The sequence below is a fragment of the Podarcis raffonei genome, chromosome 2, assembly GCF_027172205.1.
Source record: "Podarcis raffonei isolate rPodRaf1 chromosome 2, rPodRaf1.pri, whole genome shotgun sequence".
NCBI lineage: Eukaryota > Metazoa > Chordata > Lepidosauria > Squamata > Lacertidae > Podarcis > Podarcis raffonei.
This window is the reverse complement of record NC_070603.1, coordinates 36,146,811-36,169,716: the sequence shown is the minus strand read 5'-3', so window position 1 is coordinate 36,169,716 and position 22,906 is coordinate 36,146,811. Positions and strand designations below refer to the sequence as shown.

The 22,906-nt window shown below is 44.2% G+C and overlaps 1 protein-coding gene across 2 annotated transcripts in view; it reads left to right on the top strand.

Annotated features, from left to right (window-relative positions):
- The window catches only part of EVPL (envoplakin), a 44,138-nt gene that overhangs the window by 15,774 nt on the left and 5,458 nt on the right, over nt 1–22,906 (top strand). For both annotated transcript variants that reach the window (XM_053375928.1, XM_053375929.1), the window contains exons 4-21: nt 2,461–2,563; nt 3,034–3,188; nt 4,342–4,465; nt 6,094–6,219; nt 7,430–7,468; nt 9,153–9,314; nt 10,713–10,820; nt 12,241–12,336; nt 13,673–13,798; nt 14,674–14,820; nt 15,616–15,770; nt 18,048–18,145; nt 18,422–18,603; nt 19,262–19,440; nt 19,655–19,793; nt 20,238–20,431; nt 22,373–22,523; nt 22,820–22,903. In XM_053375928.1, coding sequence (XP_053231903.1) covers nt 2,461–2,563; nt 3,034–3,188; nt 4,342–4,465; nt 6,094–6,219; nt 7,430–7,468; nt 9,153–9,314; nt 10,713–10,820; nt 12,241–12,336; nt 13,673–13,798; nt 14,674–14,820; nt 15,616–15,770; nt 18,048–18,145; nt 18,422–18,603; nt 19,262–19,440; nt 19,655–19,793; nt 20,238–20,431; nt 22,373–22,523; nt 22,820–22,903 — 2,368 coding nt within the window. The remainder of the gene's footprint in view (nt 1–2,460; nt 2,564–3,033; nt 3,189–4,341; nt 4,466–6,093; nt 6,220–7,429; nt 7,469–9,152; nt 9,315–10,712; nt 10,821–12,240; nt 12,337–13,672; nt 13,799–14,673; nt 14,821–15,615; nt 15,771–18,047; nt 18,146–18,421; nt 18,604–19,261; nt 19,441–19,654; nt 19,794–20,237; nt 20,432–22,372; nt 22,524–22,819; nt 22,904–22,906) is intronic.

Here is a 22,906-nt window from a genome sequence, read left to right as displayed (position 1 = left end):
TGGCATGCAATAGTATTTATTGTTCAAAAGCTGTATTTTTATCTTGCAACATTTGAATAATAGGTATATAGTATATTTGTGAATAATGATTTCCATTCAAAATGTGAATACAAAGCTTTGGTAACCAAAAAGTATGTTTAGTAGGTTCTTTAAAAAACACATATAGGACAATAGGTGCTTCTGATAGATAACAAGTACCGTATTTTTTGCCAGTGTGGTGTTGTGCTTAAGAGCGGTAGTCTCATAATCTGGGGAACCGGGTTCGCGTCTCTGTTCCTCCACATGCAGCTGCTAGGTGACCTTGGGCCAGTCACACTTCTTTGAAGTCTCTCAGCCCCACTCACCTCAGAGAGTGTTTGTTGTGGGGGAGGAAGGGAAAGGAGAATGTTAGCCGCTTTGAGACTCCTTAAAGGGAGTGAAAGGCAGGGTATCAAATCCAAATCCAAACTCTCTATAAGACTCACTTTTTCCCTCCTAAAAAGTAAGGGGAAATGTGTGTGCGTCTTATGGAGTGAATGCAGGCTGCGCAGCTATCCCAGAAGCCAGAACAGCAAGAAGGATTGCTGCTTTCACTGCGCAGCGATCCCTCTTGCTGTTCTGGCTTCTGAGATTCAGAATATTTTTTTTCTTGTTTTCCTCCTCCAAAAACTAGGCGCATCTTGTAGAGCGAAAAATACGGTATCTCTTCTCAGAGACAAATGGTTTTATTTTCCATTAGAATGACTCCCTATAATATTATATTCTGCTGTGTTATTCACTGCAGTTTTTATACTTTACTCATTACTGAGGGGAGAAAGAAATCAACTATTGCTCTTTTCAACATATAACGTAACACACCCTAGGTAGTTCTCAAGAAGTCACTAGGAAGTCATCAATGGGTCAAACAAACATTGTGTCTGGATTGTCAGGCTGTTGACAACCCACAGTATTAATTTGTGGTTATAGGAGTGTATGAAGAAGGCAATTTCTTAGTCTGGGCTGGTGGAGAATTGTGGAGAAGGATTGTTGGACAGAACTGGAAAGACTTGTGAAGAAGAAACAGTCGACTGAAGTTGCAGGACATTAGCAACTTTGGACTTTGGATGTGCGATGGCTTTGAAAGCTGAAAACCCTCTCTAGGCTCAGAGAAAGACGCCTTATTGTAGCAACTGTGTATAATATGTTGTCAGCGCTGCCCAAGGTCCCAGCTCACACAAGACCAACGCTGCTTCTTCCTCAAGTAAAAAGGTCTTTATTGAAGTTCAGTTTCATTTCCAGACGCGCAGCGCGCAACGCTACGTCTATGCCTCAGACCGTAGAAGTCCCATCTGAATCTCCTCCCCCCTGACACCAGCTTAAGATTCTAGCCTTACTCCACCTCTTCCTCTGTTCCTTCTTTCTCTGGGTCCTCCTGCTAGTCGGAGTTTCAGCCCTCCTAGATTCTTCTGACGCTGAGTCCCCCGACTCTTCTCCCCCCCTCCTTCGGGCTTTAGGACCTGGCTCCCAATCCGGGTTTTCTGCTGTCCCGCGCTCCTCCACATTTGAACTTGGCGCACGCGCGCAGCCTCCCACTTTCCTTCTGACCGTTACACTTGTGTCACTGCTCCCTCTTTCGGGGAGGCTAGCTGGACCTGGCCTTCCCTCCGTTTCCCCACTCCCCGATGGGGGCGTGGTTACCCCTGACTCATCTTCTCTCCCCGCTGGAGGAGAAGCTGGTCCTGACTCATGTGACTCTTCCCCCCCACTGTGCTCTGGTGGGGGAACTGGTCCTGATCCTCCGCTACTCCCTTGGGAGTCCCCTCTGGTTCCTTGTTTATGGAGCGTCCCCCCTGGGACTCGCCTCGCCCTTATCATAGGCGCCCCCTCCTGGGAATCTTCTGATTCGCTGGAGAAGCTCATGGAATCTCTCGGCCCACTGTCATATTCCCCTACGCTCCCCTCTGATTCCTCTCCTCCGCTCTCTATTTGCTCTCTCCCCTGCTCTTCTGCTCCTGAGCCTCTGACATATGTATATAGTGTGTTTTGTGTTTACCAAGTGAAACAACCTCTGCTACATTTTGTCTGCTATGGGAAGCTTAATCGCTTTGCTGAACTTCTGACTGTGCGTAGTCACCCAGAAGATTACTGGGCACAAACACTCCAAAATGCATCTCACTTCCACATTACATCAGCAATAAAGTTAGGCACTCTTTCTCAACAGCAGACTTGGATCTGTTTCATTCCTATTGGCCTGGGAGGGTTTCCTTGTGAGCTGGAGGCGCAGCGGGGCTTTGTTGAGGCTGCTCAGCTGATACACAAAGAAGCCACTAGGACTCCCCATTTACGTGCATTTCATTTATGGGGGGGGGGGTCCAGAAGGTAAGTGGAGAGTCACCTGTATTTGGCAATTACATAATGATTAATCGGGCCATGACTCGAATGAAAACTTTGAGCAAACTACTGTAATTTGTATGCACCTGATTTCTCTGTTCTTGTCCTCAGATCCTCAAGCACAAATGACTTGGCTGTGCTCATCTCTCGCATGCAAAAAAATGCTGACCAGGTGGAAAAGGACATCCTTGAAACACAAAACAAACTTAAGCAGGTAAATTTGGGAGGTTGATATGAGACCCACACTATGTGCTAGAGATGAAGGGGTATTGGAGAAAGCCCTGAGTAGAGCATTAAAACCCTGAAGATTCAGCTGGAAATGTATATACACACCCAATGTCTAGGTGGTGTTCAAGACCTTAATACATCATTTTGTCTCCAACCCAATGCCTTCGGGAAGTATCATCTGTTGTTGTTCCCTCAGCATGCTAAGTCTATCCTTCATAAATTTGTCTCACCTGTTTTTTTCAATCCTTTAAGCTAGAGGCTACCAGTGTATATTTTGGCAGTGATTTCTGTAAATTAATGATTATGCACTGCCTGACGAAAAACACTTTCCTCAAGTTTGTGAAAATACCGAGAACTGCCTGTTTGTACTCAAGAGTAAGATTTGGCTTCATGATTCACAGCCACTTCCTACCATCTTCGATGGCATTTATGCACCAACACCTTTTTTGATTACAGGACAGCAGTTACCGCCAGCAGAACAAGCCTTTTGAGTTCCAGCAGGAGAATGCCAAAAACCTGAAAGAGGCCGAGGTGCTACTGAAGGACCTCTTCCTAGATGTGGACAAAGTCAAACGCCTGAAGCACCCTCAGGCCTTGGAAATTGAAAAAGAGTGAGCTTGTAATGCTTCTATTTGTTTGCAACCCTTCTGAACTAAATTTAATTAATAATAATAATAATCAAAACCATAAGGGGAGGAAAACATAAGGGTCAGACTGAGTCTAAACCAAAGGCCAGGCGGGACGGCTCTGTCTTGCAGTCCCTGTGGAAAGATGTCAAGTCCCACAGGGCCCTAGTCTCTTGAGACAGAGCGTTCCACCAAGTTGGGGCCAGTACTGAAAAGGCCCTGGCCCTAGTTGCATGGTGACTAGGGATGAGGAACAAATTAGATTCAGTTTGCATTTTAAGGTGAATCTTCCAAATCTGCACCTTCCAAAACAATGTACAGACTGAAATTCAACCATGCCTAGATAGCTCAGTTGGTAAGAGCATGGTGCTGATAATCCCAAGGTTGCAGGTTCGATACCCATTTGGGACACCTGTATATTCCTGTATTGCAGGGGGTTGGAAAAGATGATCCTCAGGCTCCCTTCCAACTTTACAATTCTATTATTCAAAATTTGCACTTCTCTGAATTTTGCAGTGTGGTTCCCCAACCCAAGATATGTGTACAAAAATGCATGTACTAAGGTAAAGTTGCTCAGAAATCCATAAAGCAGCAGAGAAATTAATTAGGGTAAATGTAAATATATGGGGAAATATGCTTTAGAAAGATATATGTACAGTGGTACCTCAGGTTAAGTACTTAATTCGTTCCGGAGGTCCGTTCTTAACCTGAAACTGTTCTTAACCTGAAGCACCACTTTAGCTAATGGGGCCTCCTCCTCCTGCTGCTGCTGCTGCTGCTGCTGCTGTGTTGCTGGAACACGATTTCTGTTCTCATCCTGAAGCAAAGTTCTTAACCCAAGGTACTATTTCTGGGTTAGCGGAGTTTGTAACCTGAAGCATATGTAACCTGAGGTACCACTGTATATTAGGCAAATGTGTATACAAAAATGTGTATATTCGGAGGAGTCTACACTAAAATGGAAGTCTGATAAACTTAAATTGACAGATTCTCCCATCCCTAATGGTAACCCATGTGGCTGACTGACATCAATAGGTGATAAACTCCAGACCAAACCTTTCATTGTGGTCCTGGTCAAATCTTCCTTAGGTTGTGGGACCTAATTTCTAACAGAGAAACTTCCTTCTTTCTTGCAAAGCATCAAGCAGCTGCACGGCCGAGTGACACACCAATGTGCCGAATATCGAGATCTGTATGAAAAGTTTACGCTTCCTGAAGCTGGTTCCAAAGTGGACTGGGGGAAAATTCTAGAACAAAAGCAGGTAAAGGTTGCTAACTGCATACACTGGTATTTGATTTGAGCAAGCAGATTTGCCAATAAAGGTGAACATTAATTCCACTAAGGAAAACAAAAGGCATGATTCAAGAAGTGTGGTTATGTTCATGAGGATTTTATTTTTATTTATTAAACGTCTATACCGCCTTTCATCCAAAGATTCATGGGGCAGTTAACATTATAAAAAAACACAAAAATACATAACATAGTAACAAACAAAAGCAATAACCTCCCCTGGCTCAATCATTGATAGCAGATGAGACCATCTTCAGATATGGCCCAGTATACAACTTGATGGGAATTCAACCTGGTTATCATGATAATCATAGTATCTATGGTTTGGATCGCAACCTTAGGCCCTCTTGTCACTGCCATCATTGAAGGAACTATAGCAGAAGGGGGTTTGTTTGGATTGTTAAATGCAGTTTCTTTGCAGTAAACCTGAGAAAGTTTTTTTAATGTTGCAAATATCTTAAAATAACCCGGAAGATGCAGCTGCTTTAATAGTGCCTTTGAAATAAATGCCCCAGGCTTGTAGTCAAGATGAACTGGCAGCTGTTTTGCTACTGAACATACCCTTTGCCACAGACCTGCTTTCAACTACTGGCACTAGACCTGAGGTTTTAGAATGGAGGGTTGCCTTGTCATCACTATAGCTCTTTGGTGTCCAGCTGGGCAGGGCATAAATACTAATACTTTGTTGATAATGTTGTTGTTGATGATTATGATGATCTACCAGCAGATGAAACAGGGTTCCTTAGTGCACAACTGACTTCTTCCTCCCCTGACTCAGGGGGAGTCAAATTCCCTGTTTGGATGATGATCCAGTCTACGCTTCCCTCCACATCTCCTATTTACTCTATGGGCCCCTAATAAAGTCTGTGAGGAAGACAACACCAACACACACACACACACACACACACACACTTCTCTTCTCTGGTGTCCTAGCTATGGGCAGAGTAATGGCTGGAGGCATATTTTGGCTGCTGCCAGCCACACTGTTGTCTTGGATGTAAGCCTACTCAGCTGTTTCTTCTCTGCATGAACCTTAACTCTCCTCCTGCCCTGCTTTCTTGTAAAATCAACAGCTAAGGCTGTGTACACACTATACCTTTAAAGCACATTCAAAGCATGTTTCTCCCATAAAGGAATTCTATGCACTGTATTTTACCCCTCAGAGTTACAATTCCCAGTATGCCTTAACAAACTACAGTGCCCAGAATTCTTTGAGGGGGGAAATGTGCTTTAAATGTGTTTTAAAGGTATATTGTGTACACAGCCTAAGGTCCTCCTGAATCAAAGGATTCTCCTCTGTCTGAAAAGCTTCATGGCAGAAAAAAGTTTATCGGGGGGGGGCAGTTTTACCAATACTGGTTTTGTGCTGGTAAAACCACCAGGCCTTTTGAACCTGTCCTGAGAACCTCTGCCTCCCCTCTTCTGTTTTCTCCTGCTCTGTTGTTCTGGTGCTCAGTAACCTCCAACATCACAAGGTAAGGGGGTCCTTATTGCTGGCGGCTACCATGAGGAACAGATCTTGGCGTAGGAGGTTAGAGGAATGGACTGGTCTTTCTCAGTTGGGTAACCCTTAAAGTGCTCTTACTGGCTTTGTTGCAGAAAGAAATCGATGCAGGGAAATATGGACCTACTATGCCAGAGCTGGAGAAACAGGTAGCAGAACACAACATCCTTCAGAAGGAAATTGAAGCATATGGACTCCAGATCAAGAACCTTCATATTCCGGTAAAATTGCATATTTCATCTACCTTTCCAACTCTGTTGATAGACCCCATTGTGTGCCCCCAGAATGTGTTCAGTAGGGTTCCCTCAACCATGCAGTACGGATTCCGAGGTTGTATAGAGTATTGCAGATATTACTATTGTGCAGCTGGAAGCAACTGGGTGCATAAAAACTGACTCCTTTTGAAATGAAACATGGTCCAGACCCATTAGATATTATTCAAAACTTTACTTGCAGAACTTTCTTCAAAACAGAACAAAAACATCAGTGACACATCTAAGTAATTCCATACAATATCTTGCGCTGTCCAGCACAGGCTCAGCATCTTATAAATAAAAGGTCTATAAAATCTCAACAGTTAAAAACTTGAGAAAATAATGAAGTTTTGAGCTGATGCTGAAAAGATAACACATGAAAGATGCTTAAATAAACATAGCTTTGGTTCTTCAAAAAATTATGGTATTTGTTTTTGTTTTTAAGGTATTTTACTGTTTTATTATGCAAACCACATTTTTATTTTTATATGAAAGCCAGTCAATAAATGCTTCATTGATTAATTAAGTAATTAACACTGTAGGTGTCAAATGGACTTCTGGGGGGAGAGTATTACACATTTGGGACATTATGTGATTATGTGGCCTTTTTTAGGACATTGTACCTCAGCTGCCCTGTGTGATAATAACAGCCTACAGAAACAGACTGAGCCTTAATTACCTTAGTAAAGTAAAATTGCTAATTGATAGTGATGACTAATTGGTAGCCAAAAGTAAAGGCCGACTTAGCTAATTGATAGCTTTCTGCTGCCATTCTTTAAACAGAAAGCTATGAGTGGTCTGCTTTGAAAGGATGAAACAAAGCCAGAATTTTGCACTCAATGTTCACAATTCAATGTTCCCAGCATCACTTTCCTGAATCTGATTCAAATTAAAATGATAAACACACAGAATACCAGCATTTTGAAATAAACTTGTTAGCATCAATTTATTTAAAAAGCCAGAAGACTCTACTTGAATCCAAATTGTATAAAATAAGTCTTCACTGACTTTCCTACAGTACATATATTGGACCCTGACAATTGCCTGCAATAAGACAAGGTCTGCTTTTTAAATAAAACTTTCTATAGTCTGTGAAATTATTTTTTTAAACTTATAATCAATTACTTTATGAATGTTCTCTCTCTCCCTCTCCCTGCCCTCCTTACCAAACAAATAGGAAGCAGAAGATTTAAGGAGCCGGCACAAGAAATTGCTGGTAAGAATCTTTTCCAATATGTCTAGAATAGAATTTACTGTGTTAATCCATAGATCACAACATCACTTTTTCTCTATGAGGTAACTTATTTTTCCTTTTAAAAAAACCAAATGGATTATTAAAGAGGCTTTTATATTTTAAAGAAAACTGTCAGGTTCAGGCAGGGCATTGTTTGGAAAATGAGGCATGTTTAGCTGCACCCCAACCTGGACTAGTCGATTCCTGAAGCACTTACAAAGCTGCTGAGGCATGCCCAGGGGAAGAAGAAGGTGGGTGCAGGCCACCCCCAGTGCCACCACTGAGGGAGGTGACAAAATGCCAGGCGGCACTCACCGTGGGGCCTGTATCGCGCCTGAGCCACGCGGTGGCTTGGGCGCGTGCAGGCTCTGCACTGCCCAAACGGTCCGCCCGCTGCCTCCCCCCCCCCAGCTGTAGGGCAACTGAGTGGGAGCAGGCAGGCAGACTCTGGAGGCTTCGCGGTGCGCCCCACCCCTATGGGTGCCCTGCCCTTGCCCCACCCCAGGGTGCGCAGCCCCAGGCGCCCGAGCGGCTTCCTCCACTGCTGGGCATACTTCTGCACCCTTGGCAAGAAGCTATATTGGGACCTTCAAAGTTGGGAGGGACCATGGACCCAACACTCAAAAAGTTTGCTATTTGTTGCCTTTCACACTGTGCCAGTGACTTTCTCCGCAGCCATCAGGATTGGGTCTGCTATACTGCCACCCTTCTCCTTCCTCCTCCTCCTCCTCCATCATCTGTCTGCCTGCTTCCTGTCTCCCTTCCTCCGCTTGCTGCTTTCCCTTCTACTTCCTCCCTATCCCTTCCTTTTCCATCCTCCTGCAACTCTCTCCAACTGTCTCCCTATTTATTCCCTCTGAGCCATGCTGGGTGCTCCACTCACACTTCTAATAGTGCTGCTGGCCACCTGGGGAGGGGTCCCCACAGGGCTGCTGTGAAGGCCCACACCAGCAACTGGATTCCTCCTCTGAGACGCCCAGAGGAGCCTTCGCCCCTCGTCCAGCCACCCCAGAGCTGCGGAGGAATGGCCTGGGCAATGGGCAGGTGGCCTCCTAGCCACTCCAAGGCAGAGTGGAGAGGTGCAATTTTTGCACACATACTTGGGCCTGCAGCCTTGGAGGTGCCAACCTGGTCAACCCCTAGGTACACTCCTACAAAGCTGAAGTTGGTTACTAGTTCCCAGTACCTTATTTACAGTACCTGGTTCCTTGCATAAAGGAAGGGCTGAATGTGTAATTGGAAGCATGAGGAAAAGAAAAGCATTTGAATGCCCTGGGTGCAATATTTAAATTCTGCCCCTTCCACACAATGGTTTCCAGAACCTGAGGGCCCACTTCAAGCAACCAAACAGGCCACATGACTCACTGAGCACAAACACCTTCATTTCAGTCACCCATCCTCACAGTAGCCAGCGTCTCTATGGGGAAGTTTTTGGACTGAGGTTTTGAGGCTGGATGTAGGAGGAGATCCAGGTTCATATGATAAATGTTCAGTAGTGGCCTTTATCTTTCATTCTAAACTACTTCATGGAGTTGTTGTGGTGTCAAATTATATTATGAGGAGGGAGAATTGAAATGCACCACATTCCCTAAAACAGGCTATAGGCATTCTAAGTTAAAATTGCCGTCAAGGCATTGAAATCTCCTCTCTCTCTTCAAATGGACAGAAAGCCTCTATCTGGCGGGGCCAGAGCTTGGGCAGCCTCTATACACACCTCCAGGGTTGCACTAAGGAGCTGGGTTACCTCACAGAGCAGCAGAACAAGATATTGAGGCAGGACTGGAGTGACCAGATGGCTGACCCCCAGTCTGCGCGGCGTGCGTACGAGGTAAGTGACGGCATTGCAAAACAAAAGCACCTGGTAGGGAAGAACAGGAGATTTGGGGAAGACTTCAACATAGTGCTTTGGCAAGGGTTCCATAAGCACAATAATTTTGACTTGCCAGACAGAAGAATTCCCTTACATGGTGTCCTGGGGGTTCCCTCAACACCCGCAAAACCAATTTTGGGAGCCATGTCCTGCATGCAGTGGACGTTATTGTGTGGGCTTCGCCTAGCAAGGCTTGTTTGTAGAATCCTGCCCAAAGGGTGGTATTCAGCTAAGTTGTACTCAGAGTATACCCACTGAAATCAATGAACATACCTAATTTCAGTTGATCTGCTCTGAAGAAAACTGTTGAATGCCACCCATGGTAACTTTTTGGATAAGACTTTGGTCAGGGAATGCAGGTTTCTTTTATTTACTCTCCAAAGTGATTTTTAGCTCACAATGATTCATATGTGTAACAGCACCAACATGCAGCATAGTTGCATTGGTAGGAGTCCTTTTAATTATCGGTGTTGAACATCACTTTACTAAACAGATAACTGGGCCTATTGCTCTTGTTGTTGCCCTTTACCTCAGTCCACACTCAGAGGAGAGTCCCAACGTATATTCAGTATGTTCTGGTCAGTCAAAGCTCTCTGAACTTGGGCATGTTCGTAGTTACTCTGACTTGGTTAACAGAACAAGGGTGGACCCCAGAGGAAACCATCCTTTAGGCTTCTTCTGAGCATGCATGCTCTCTAGTGCTGCTTTTATGGAGCTACAAAGTGCCGCACAAGCATGGAAACATTGAGGAAGCAGAGAAGAGAAAATGTAAATGGGGAGGATGGAGGAAGCTACCTACCATGTTATGAAACTTTTATATAAATGGTTGGGGAACCTGTTCCAGGCTGCTTTGTGGCATGGGTATCTGTGTATGAGAGAGCCAGCAACAAGGAAAGGGAAAACAGATACTTTTGCATCTAGATGCTTCTTTCTTTGCATGCAAACCATTTGTGAATGGGGATTTGGGAAGAGAAGTCCTACCACTTTCAGCTGACATGAGCTATCACTAATCTATGCCCTGGATTCCTTAGCCAATTGGGTCTGGGGCACATCTGGAAAGTTCTAGCCACGTGAACTTCACATTTTCCCAGTTGTTTTATTGGGAGAAGAGATTATGTAAACATGCTCTTTGTCTTCTAATGCATTGTTTCTCTCACACACACACTTTTATATGAAAATCTGAGCAGCAGGAGTTTTCTCTGCCCCACTGATGTCAGTAAAGGCATCTAATAACTAAGCTTAGCGGTAGATTTGGCATTTTCTAGGACGTGTGGGGCTACTGCTTCTCCTAAAATGCAAAGGACCTCTTAGCATTCAAAGTGCTTATATAGTGGGCTCCTTCTGATTCTCCTGCAGGATTTCAAAAATAATGAACTCCTTAACCAAGAAGAGTATGTGAATACCCTCCAAGATGATGGAGAGAGGATGGTCGAACTGAAGCATCCAGCTGTGAGCCCAATTCAGGTAGGTGCAGAATCTGGAACTCTCTCTGTGCCCAGATCTTCAAACAGTTATGCACTGATTCTCCCATAATCCCTGACCATTGGTCATGCTGGCTGGGAGTCCAACTACATCCAGAGGACCACCAATTCCCCACCCCTCTGCTTAAGGAAGAATTGTTCTAGATTTCTCTTGCTTCAAGCTATGTCTAAATGTTTGTGATATTATATGGCCCTCCAGAGCGAGTTCAGGAGAACAGCAAAATAAAAGAGTATTTATTGAGATACTGTTTCGCCATTAAAACCTACCACATTCTGAGAGCTGAGAGCAGGCAACTCTAGTGTGCCACTTAAAAAACCCATATCATTTCCCCAAAAGTTTTGCAATCTGCATTAGATGAAGGATCTTCTCTGAATAATTACGCCAACCTTACATTCTGTGTTTGGTTGGACAAATCCACACTACAAAAATAGCTTAGCAGACATCCCCTTCTTCCCAAGGAAACCTGGGAATTGTAGCAGGGGTGTGGGTGGACTCACAGAGAAATTTCTGCAGCTTGGCAAACTACAATTCCTAGGATTCTTTGAGGAGGCAGCCATGACAGCTAAAGTAGTATAAAAAGACAAACCTAAGTTTGACAATACCATACTAATTGGGCCATGCTATATGTTGCTGGATCTGCTGGGTTCTCTGCCCTCTGGTTCTTCAGGGCAAATGGATCATGATGCATGTTCAATAAACAGGTTGTCAGGTGACCTGATTCAAAAGCTCCCATTCCGAAAGGCCTTTTCTTGTGGACCAAAACATAAAATTCTTCATGGTTTTGTGGTATGTAGGAATAGCTGGGTCAAAGTTCTGGCCTGTCATATGTACAAGCAGACAAATGCCCTGGAAATGGTCAGTTATGAAAGGAAACAGAAATTGCAGAGCAAGGTCATCTGGGGAGTTTTTGCTTTGTGCTACATTAAAGTTTGGCATTATATTCTCAACTGAGAATATAATCATGGAGAGCTTGGGCTAGAGTCCAACAATGCAGCTTCTCAGGGAGTGGTAATATTTTGCAATCTGATGGCATTAGTATTCGGGGAATGAGATGTTGCACAAGAATAAACTACACCGCTGTCCATCCTCTAACTGTGCAACGAGCTTACACGTGTGTTTTGAATGTTAATATTTTTCAAAAATGTTTTACGACACACCTCTGATCCAGACCTTATAGAAACTGATAAGTTCACATGATACAAGCAAATGTGTTGATTTCCCTCTCTCAGATTTTGAACAGCATATTATCTTTCGCCTGTAATATGATTTCCTTTGTTGTGTGGATTCAGCAGCCCACAGCTACATACTTCTGTCAGTTTGGGGGTTAACAGAAAAGAAACTCAGCGGAAAACCATGAAGCTAGATGGAGAATGACATGAGAACTATTTCATTTCCACTGCAGGCTCATCAGGAAGCGCTTAAGAATGAGTGGCAGAATCTTCTCTACTTGTGCATCTGCCAAGAGAACCACCTGAAGAACATAGAGAACTACAGAAAGGTAGATTGTGGGAGGGTACTAGAAGGTGGTATATGAGGGACCCCAGGGATCTCAAATCTTCATGATCATGTGTAGAAACTTTTAAAATATTTAGGCAGTTTCCTAAGGGCAGGCAGACAAAGTTCACATGAAACTTAGTGATCAGAAGGTACACCTTCAGCACTTTGAACTCCTTGCGCCTGCGCCATCTCATGGATCCCTCCTCACCCATAGCTTAGAAAGATTCCATGTTCAGAGTCTGAAAGCATTTGTTTGTCTAGTATGTCCATAGAATTGTAGCGTTGTAGAGTTGGAAGGGACCCTAAAGGTCATCTCATCCAACTCCCTGCAATACATGTTGCATTTGTTTTTGCAGAAAATCTCTTAATTTCATAGGGCTCGATTCAGATTTTTTGTGAGCAGTCCTTCTCCCTGTGCCCCATCAAAGCTGCTATAGAACTGCTTCCAAAGCAGCAGTGCAAGGGGCTTTGGGGTGGGGGAGCAAAGGTTAACAAAAATCACCCTTGCCCACTCTCTTCCTCCTGTCAGAGCCACTGCTAGATCTGAGTCCATTCCACAAACAGAAGCGGACCTTCCATTTGTGGAAAGGCAGGTCTGAATCAAAAGAGATTTCCTACTGCGTTGCTATTGAAATTTCTATCTCATCCTTCGGACACATTCCTAGGGCAGCTTACAAAGAATCAAAATGCAATACCATGCAAGTGATTAAAGCCATTGCCACTTGCAAACAACGTATTAAAAGCAGCAAAATCTAAAACAGCAGCATGCATTTGCCAGCAGATATAAAAACCATTACACAACCTTAGAAAATATAGAGCTCTTCACCTGGTGCTGGAAGGTCATCAAAGTAAGTGGCAGCCAAGCTTTCCTGGGAAGAGCATTACAGAATATGGGAGGCACCATGGCAGCGACTATTGCCCAATGTTCATCTGCCACTCCTGATATGGAGGGAAACCTGTAGAAGAGTCTCTGTGCAAGATCTTGGTATTGATAGAATTAGGGCATGTCTCCAACATTTTAAATGCTTTAGCACTAAACCAAATGCATAGAGGCAAAAGTCATGGCCACATAGTACTGGGTCACATGACTGTTGAGGTCTTAATGCAGGCCCCAATCACAGCAATGGGAAACTAGTGGAAGCAGACAAACTCTGGAGCCCTGAAGCTTGCACTGACCTGATAGGATGAGGCTATATAGTTAAAGTTTGGCAAAAACAGCAACCTGAACATTCTGCTATAGGAGCACAGCAGCAGAAGTTAGCAGGGTCTGAATTTCATGGTCAAAGTACAATTCTCTGACTGTTTTGCTACTGCTCTTCTCTCTTTTTTGTATTTAGTTCTATGACGATGCTGATGCTGTGAGCCATTCGCTAAACAAGCTGAACAATGACCTTGATACGAAATACAGCTTGTTCAACAAGGACAGCCCGGGAGTGGTGTCTGATTTATTCCTTCAGCTGGAAGTGAGAACCACAAGGGGGAATGGGGACGTGATTTCAACAAGTTCTTACGTTTTAATTACTGGCCTGGAGCAACCGTGCCTCTCCTGGATTATTGCAGCAACCAAATCTAATTATTTTTATGGCTTCATCTAAATTCAGTTAGGTGCAGAGCCTGGGAGTTATAAATTGGACAAGTGGACTTGATTCACTTCATTAAATCGAGTGATGAGAAGCTAAGATAAGAGGGGAAAGGAGGAGGTGAGGGAAGATGAGTTGCTGGGGGGGAACTGCACCCAGTCCCTGTGCCTTGTGACTGGGTTCTCTCCCAGAAGGCTTTGCTCCCCAGATAAGAATTAATAAAACACAGAAGTTCTGTTCAGATGAAGATTATGGATGAAGGGCTGACCTGGGTTGACCAGTGAGATCATGTGCCTTTTGAAAAGTTCCTGATTGTGCAGTATGTGTACAAATTGTGCATGCACAAGCTCTTTCAGACCTTCAGATTAATGTGCATTTTAGGAATGGAGACAGCAAACATGATCCAAGTCCCCCTTCCATGCTTTCTTCTGAATGTGTGAACAGAACAAAAGTCATTGTGTCATCAACATCCTCAAAATTAGGGTCTCCAGCCCCATCAACACCCAGCCCACACAACTTACAGGCCATCAAACAAAATGCTTTCCACTAACTATGTATGGCAGAGCACTAGGAGCTCGCTAACTAGCCTAGATCTTTGAAAACAGGAAAATTGTCATCTACCTAGCAGGCCAATGTATAGGGCTGATAGACTCTGCATGGCTTAGTGGGCCACAAGTTGTTCTGGTCCTGCTCTAGGCTGTGTTATTTGCCCAAAATACACACCAGCTCTGAACTCTCTCCTCCTCTTTCCTGTCTAGAACGATGAGAAGTCTGTGAAACAAGCTGAGAGGAGCATTGCTGAACTGAAAAGGAGGAGCAAGGAGATTAGCCCTTTGAAACTCCGCAGACTCCAACCCTCCCAGCCAATTACCGTGACTACCATCTGTGACTGGGATTTGGGTGATGTAAGAAAATGGCCTTGTCGTATCATATGTGATGGAAACTGATTATTCTGAAATTGTGTACCATGTACCTCACTGTGGTTTCTGAAGAGGTTGCTTTAATCTCCCTTTTGCTGCTACTTCTGCATCAAATCAAGCAGAAGGAAAAGCAGCGGTGAAGTATTTGGGTGCCATGTTTGAAAAAGGAACAGTGTGGTATGAGAGTTCTCTATGCCCAGATATCCCTAAGACAGTGCAACAACCAATCTGTAGCACACCACAAACAGTGAGCAGATGTGACACCACACAATTGATCCCTTTATTGTACGATATACCAGAATGACAGAGTTTAAGGGAAATCACTATATATGGCATTCCACTCATTTGGGGCTAGTAGGGTAAAGTTAACAATGACTACTAGTCATGGTGGCTGTATACCATCATCAGAATCAGAGATAGTGTATCTGAATATTGGTTTCTGGGAATTATGGACAGGAGAGGGATTTTGCTCTAATGCCCTGTTTATGGGCTTTCCAGAGACATCTGGTCGGCCACTATGGGATTTAAGATGCTGGTGTAGATAGGTCTTTGGTTTGATCCAGCAGCAGGGCTCTTCTTCTGTTCTTAGTAATGGCACCAAATGTGTACATGTACAAACATCTAAAATAGACCCAGGGCACCTCTGAGCTGCAGAAACAAAGAACAACATTTTGTGACATCTGAACAATGTCTTGAGTTTGTCTTTCTAGCAAAGAGTGGCTATATTTGAAATTCTCTCAAAACCAAAACTTTCCTTCTGTCTTCCTTCCTTCCTTCCAGGGGCGGCTCGAGATGGGTGAGAAGTATATGTTGCATGACAACAGCAACCAGGAAAACTGGGTCGTGCAGAATGCCAGTAGAGAGACTAAGGTAGCACCTGCTGTTTGCTTTTCCATCCCCCCTCCAGATCTAGAGGCCATAGAGAGAGTTAACAGGTGAGTACAAAGCTTTTTCTCTCTGTCTCATGAGTATACCACTAGCGGTGCACATGCCACAAACAATAAGAACATATTTTCTATCTATTCATTACTGGTGATTTTTAAAAATCGGTGAATACGGGTTTTATTTTTATTTATTTATAAAACTATATCTATAATGCCATATCATAAAATATTAGGGCAGTATAGAACACGAAACACCTTTAAAAACGATGGGGTTGAACCATGGTTTTGGAAATTGTCCCATATCAGAGGTTCGTCTCTATAAAAGAGGTTTAATAGCATTCTATCATGCGGGTATTATGTCTGCATGTGCTGGGAAGCTGCAAAAGATCTGGTTCATGATGGTAGTGAAATGTTGCTGGATGGAAATGATTTTCAGGCTCCCATATGCCTGTTGTTTAAGGTGCGGGTTTTGTGGTATCATGTAGCCTCTCACATAGACTTTCCATAATCACTTGGAGAATTGTTGTTTTTTACGATCAAGTGGTGTATAATTTTGACAGCAATTCATGCAGGGTGCTGCATCAGTAGTCACTCCATAAAGCTTTCATGTTAGCAAGCATGAGTGCCCTGCCAGTGGAACTTACACATCTACATATGCTAAAAATGTGATTATTGTCACCACTGAGAATCAGCCTTAAGACAGTGGTGCATAATTAGGAGGGGCATCATGGCAGCAATTTCCCTTTTCTCTTGTTCATTTTTCCTCCCGAAAATACACACTATTCATGTCATTTGTTGCTTAGGAGACTCTCTGAAACAGGAATTTTAATTAGTTTATGTCCTTCCAGCTCCTTAACAAATTGGTCTTTGTGGATTCCACCTCTCCCACTGAAGGCTCTGCAAATATGTGCTATCTTTTCTAATTAGTACTCTTTCTTTTTTTGGCATTATCAGGATACCACATTTACTCCAAAACAGTGCAGACAACCACCAGAATCTAAGACTGATCTTTGTAAAGCATTCAGGGAACAGTTTTCCAAGTAGATATATTTATGTAGCTAAAACAGCATAATCTATCCTCAAGAGGGGGGAGGTACCAGAAAGGTTGAGGAAACCCCAGTGTTTGGAGAAGTACAAAAAAAAAAAACATTGAGAAAGCTCCGGGTGAGAATCCCAAATCAGTTCAATGAGCACACTCAGTGGGGACAAAATGTGGCCTGGCTGTTTGGGGGTGGGGCGGGGAATAGAGTATCCAGGGCATGCCTAGTTGGCCTGCACACGGAATAAGTCCACTAAGGAGAGACTGGCAATGGATTGGCTTAGAGGATGGAAAATAGCAAGCAGGCAGCAGCCATTTTGTGTGGGGATTCCTTTCCTGAGCCCTGTGCATGTTGGTGGAGAGCACATAAGCCCGCCCCTCCCCTTGCTCCATCCCCATTCTGCCCTTTTCCAGGTCCAAAAGTCCTGCACATTGGTGGTCGTGTGTCAATTGGACATGCGCAAAATGGTTGCTGCCTGTGTATGTGTGTGTATATATATATATAATAATAATATGCACTGGACAGAGGGAAGTAGAAGCAGGAGTGCCAGCTTGGCCTCACAACTGTGGGTGCCTGGGGCCATGGGTGCCATGCAGCGTGCACGGCCCTAGCGCTAAAATTTGTGGGTGCCCAGCCCCTTCATGGAGAATTTTGTGGGTGCTTGGGCAACCACGGTAGAAGTATAAATTGCTGCAAGGCTCATGGACACTTTCCAGAGTGCACGTGGCAAAGGAAACAATACACACCCTAGAAAGTACCCGTTGGCCTTTGTCAAAGTAAAAGCTGATGGGAAAGTATCTTCTGAGAAATCTCTAGCAGAAATCGATTCATGGGGTACTTAAACAGCATGGGACCACTTCTGTGTGGATGCTTCTCAAACACACAGCTCAGCTAATGTCCATAGGAAGCAATCTCACAGGTCAGGCAACTAATGTAGTCACTTACCATGTCAACTACCCGCCTGCAAGCTAGGTAGTTTAACTGCAGATGTTACTGGAGCGGCATGGGAAGCAGCAATACAAAAGCAGCTCTGATTTTAAAATTTCACGTTATTTTTACTGTTTGGTTTTATATACGATTGTCATAAGCTGCTCTGATATTTATTTATTTATTATTTATTTATTTTTCAACAATTATTTCAATATAAATACTTGATATGGAATAAAATGACCTGATTAATGCCCCACTAGAAAAAGGCAGTCTCTCTGAGCTTGCCTCGTGTACACGGCAAGTGTTGTAGGGAAGCCCTGGGCTGTGAATAACGTTGACTTCCTCCTGTCTTGTTCAGGCTGGAAGGTGAGCTGAGCGCAGTGAAGCAGAGGAGAGCTACAGTCCAGAACACCTTGAAAAGCAGCCATAGGGAACCAGTTAAATCCAGCCACCAGGGTATGTCAGCATTTCAGCCGTTCTCTAAGGGGAAATTGCAATACCATTGTGGCGTGACGGGTTGGTTAAGGTGCTCGCGTCTCTTCCCCATGGGCCTTCAAGTTGCCCAGTCTCTGCTTGTGCAGGAATCCATAAGGATCAGAGATCCTAGGGGAAGGCTTAACTTACAGGGTGGATGTGGAAGAAGATGAACAGGAGGCATTTAGGCATAGCAGTTATCCCCATGGACAAATGCAAATATCTGCATGCTTTAGTGAATAATACTTGTCATTTCAGTTCCAGTCAGAAGCACCACTGTGGCCCAGGATGATCCCCAAGCCAGCCAGTTGCTCCATAAATTGGATAATGTTGGTGGTAACTTGGACCAAGTCAAGAATGAGATTTTTAGCCGCCTGAGGTCTCCACTAAACCACAGTGACCCTGTAGAGGACCTTACTCAACGGATCAGAGAGCAGGAGGCAAGTCCCCCTTTTTTTTGGTAAAATGGCAGGAGGTAAGTTTTGACTGCTCACTTGTGCCTCTGATAAGCCTGTTCATTTTTAGAGGGAATGGACACCTTCACAGGGCAGAGAGGTTTCTACTGCTGTTTTTCTGCCTGTACATTTTATGTCTACTTTGCAAGACTAACTGGGATGGACCCACTGGCATTCCTGATAAACGGAGCTGGGGAGGCTCTCTCATGCAACGCTTGAAGCTGCTTCATTGAAAACAAGTTCCTATCCTCACCTTCCCACCCCCTCAATATTTTGTAGAATGAATTTTAGCTTGTTCTTTTTTTTTTTTTTTTTACGGCTTTCCTCAAAGATGTAGATAAATAACTCAAATATCTGGCTACATCCATGAAGGTTCTATGGTAGTTGCTCATGAAATAATTGCCTCAGTATTCCCAGATATGACTGGTGACCTAACTCCATTGGGCTGGAAAAGTCTTAAAGTGGTGCTAGATGCATCATTAAACCTTATAAGCTTATAGGCCATGTAGACATGTCAATCCAATGGCTTCAAATCCACTGGTGGTGTTGAGACCTATGTCCCTAACTGGTCTCTCTGTAAATGACTGTTGTATCACATTGAATTTCACTGACTGATTAAAAATAAAATCCGCCTTTATATCAGGGAACAGCAAGGAGACTTCAAGTCATAGGAGCAGAAAAGGAAGCTGCCCAGAAGGAGTGTGAGGCCTATCTTTCCAAGAAGCCTGCTGGCACCTCTGCCTCTCAGCTTCCTGTGACACTCAACAACATCAAGAACAAATACAATGATGTTAAGGTGCTCTCCAGGCTCTATGAGGAAAAGTAAGTGACTTCAGCAATATTTTGGCAGAGAATAGAACTCTGTTGCTGTGTGAAGGAGGCAGCAGCTTGCAAAATGTTTCTATGAAATCGTAAATGTTTTCACCTGGATAATATATAGCTTTTTTTTTTTTTTTTTTTGCTTTGTGATGTTGAAGAAAACAACCTAGAAGTGAAATATTGTCTTTTGGCATTATAATGTCTCCCCCTCCCCCAGAGCCAAAGCAGGCCTGAACCTGGAGAATCAGATAGAGAACACAGACAAGATCATCAGCACCCTTGAGGCCAAGTTATCTCATGATGGCATCATCCCAGCCTCACCCAATGCACTGCAGGATCGTGCCAATGAACTTCAGGTGAATCAGAATCAGGAATCAGAAGGACACTGGTATAGGGTGGGATAGAACGGAGTATTTCTTTTCTTTCTTTCTGTGGGTGCTTCTGGGCCAGTTCTTCCCTTATCCCTAACCACCAGAGAATTTTATCTCCCAGGCTCACTTCCAAGTGAGGCTGCAACATTTTCCATTTGCTAAAACCCCAAGTGAAACTATTTATTTGTCCTTTTTTTTCTTCTCCACACATTGGTTGCATTGGTTTGCAATTAAATTACAAACAATACCTGGCTTTTCATTTCTGCTCAGCGCCACACCAGTCTCCTTCCACTTAGCAGAAACAGGCTTGGCACTTCAAGACCAAATGATCGAGGAAAGCAATCAGACTGAGATTTCGGGAGGTTTTTTTTTAACCCACAGGTTGAAATAAAATTGCTGTTCTGAACGGATGGTCTCTTTCTTTCACAGAAACTGAAGCGAGATTTGGTGAAACATGAGGACAGCTTGCTGAAGCTGAACCGCAGCCTCAAGGATGCTGAGCACAGCTGCAGTGCAGTGCAGAACAATTTTGAAGAGTACTGCGCTGATCTGCCAAGGCAGAAAAAGGAAGTCCAGCTACTTAATGACCGATATCATGCTGTTGCTGACCAGCTGGATCACCGGTAAGAAGCCAAATCCTCTCCATTGGTGGGCATGGAAAGTGTTTGTGTGTATCTGGACATCCAGCCTTGTGAGCCAACTTAATTAACAGGCCAGATTTGGAACAGGTCTCTTTTTGCCCTCGAAGATGATATAAAAACATATAAATATACACAAGGAATAAGAAAATTAAAAGTGCAGTACAATACAGTGGTACCTCGGGTTAAGAACTTAATTCGTTCCAGAGGTCCGTTCTTAACCCAAAACTGTTCTTAACCTGAAGCACCACTTTAGCTAATGGGGCCTCCCACTGCTGCCGCCGCTGCATGATTTCCTGAAGCAAAGTTCTTAACCCGAGGTACTATTTCTGGGTTAGAGGAGTCTGTAACCTGAAGCGTCTGTAACCCGAGGTACCACTGTACTAAAAAAATGAGCAGAAGACAATAATTTAAAATATCAGGCAGAAAAGGCTTGGGGAAATAAAAACATCTTAAGGAGGCATTTGAGAGAGTCCATTGCCAGAGTGTGCCTTTTCCTCAATGGCAACAAATTCCACATTAAAGGGGCCACAACACTGAAAGCCCTACTGCTGTTGGAGACAAAATGAATAGTAGGAGCTCTACGTACCACAAGGAGGTTCTATGCTATGGAACATAATGGCCAGGTGCGGGTGTAGGGGAGAGGTGTTCTTTCAAGTTGCTAGGTCCCAAGTTGTTTACAGCTTTATAAACACATAGCAACATCTTGAACCTGTCCCAGTAGCTTATAAGCAGCTAGTGCACCAGCTTCAGCAGAGGTGTCATACATTGGCAATGGTTAGCTCCAGACAGCAATGGTGCAACAGCGTTTTGTACAAACTGCAGTTTCCAAGCCAACCGCAAGGACAGCCCTACATAAAAGTAAAAGGTAAAGGGACCCCTGACAGTTAAGTCTAGTCACAAATGACTCTGGGGTTGTGATGCTCATCTCGCTTTACTGGCCGAGGGAGCCGGTGTACAGCTCATGTGGCCAGCAGGACTAAGCAGCTTCTGGCGAACAAGAGCAGTGCACGGAAACGCCGTTTACCTTCCCGCCAGAGTGGTACCTATTTATCTACTTGCACTTTGACGCGCTTTCGAACTGCTAGGTTGGCAGGAGCAGGGACTGAGCAATGGGAGCTCACCCCATCGCGGGGATTTGAACCGCCGACCTTCTGATCGGCAAGTCCTAGGCTCTGTGGTTTAACCCACAGCGCCACCTGCATAATTACCTGCAGTAATCAAGTCTTGAGGTTACCAGTTCATGGACCACTGTGGCCAAATTTATCCCTGTTGAGGAGCAGCTGCAGCTGGTGTACCAGTCAAAACAGGGGCCTCTAATGACAAAGATACATCAATGACTACCCACAAACTATGAACCTGCTCCTTCAAGGGGAGTGCAAATGGGCAATTTCCTGGAGCTTGGAACCACCCACCCATAGTGCCAGAATTTAGCTTCAGATTATTGGCCCTCATCCAGCCAATCAGTATAGGACTGACATGCCCACTTCTGATCCAGATGTTGCAGACACATAGAGCTGAGTGTCATCTGTATTCTGAAGATACCGTGTGCCAAATCTCCACAAAACTGATCCCAATGGCTTCATTATAGATGCTAAATAGCATTGGGGACAAAATAGTGCCTTGTAGCATGGCTGAGATCAATGAACTAAGGAAAAACGTGCAGAACTGATAGCTATTTTGTAGCCACTCTTCCCTCTCAGTGACCAGCCCATCATTTTCTATCCAGTCTCTGGCTGCTGGGTTAAAGGTTATATATATCCCATCTTCCAGAAGCAAAGCCTTGTCTTTCAACAAAAAGCAATCAACCTGCCTCTCGTAACTTGACAGAATGCTTCCAGTCAATAAACGAGGAACTTTCCTTTAACCACAGCAGGCACAACCTGAGCTGCTGCTTCTTAATCAGTGCCTCCGTTCTTTGTGCAGGGAGAAGACTCTCTGGAACACCAGCCTCACCTACCAACAGTTCCAAAATGCCAATGAGAACCTAATGTTCTGGCTCAACAATGTTCCCAAGTACCAGGTCAAGACCACAGATGGACCCAGCCATGTCAACTACAAGCTCCAGGCGCAGAAGGTGAGCAGTGTGGTATCTTCACCCAAAGAAAGGTGTTGCAATTTCAAGGTCACAACACCCTCAGAAATGGAATTGATGGCTCCTTGAGGCGGCCATTGCTAGGTCGTTCTGCATTCTTACTGTCAGACTGATGTAACCAAACTCACCACAGTGGAGGACGAGGTAACCCAGCTCACCCACCCACCTAGACTGAAAGCAGGAACTTTCAGGGCAGGAACATTATAATGCTTGTTGTTTATTAAGCACCAGGGAGACCACTGGTGCTTTCTTGTCCTAACTGCCTTTTGCTCTTGCAGAGGCTGGCAGATGAAATCCAGAGTAAAGAATCTGACAAGGATGCTGTGGTCAACTTGTCCCAGAATGTGCAGACTGTCCTCAACGTA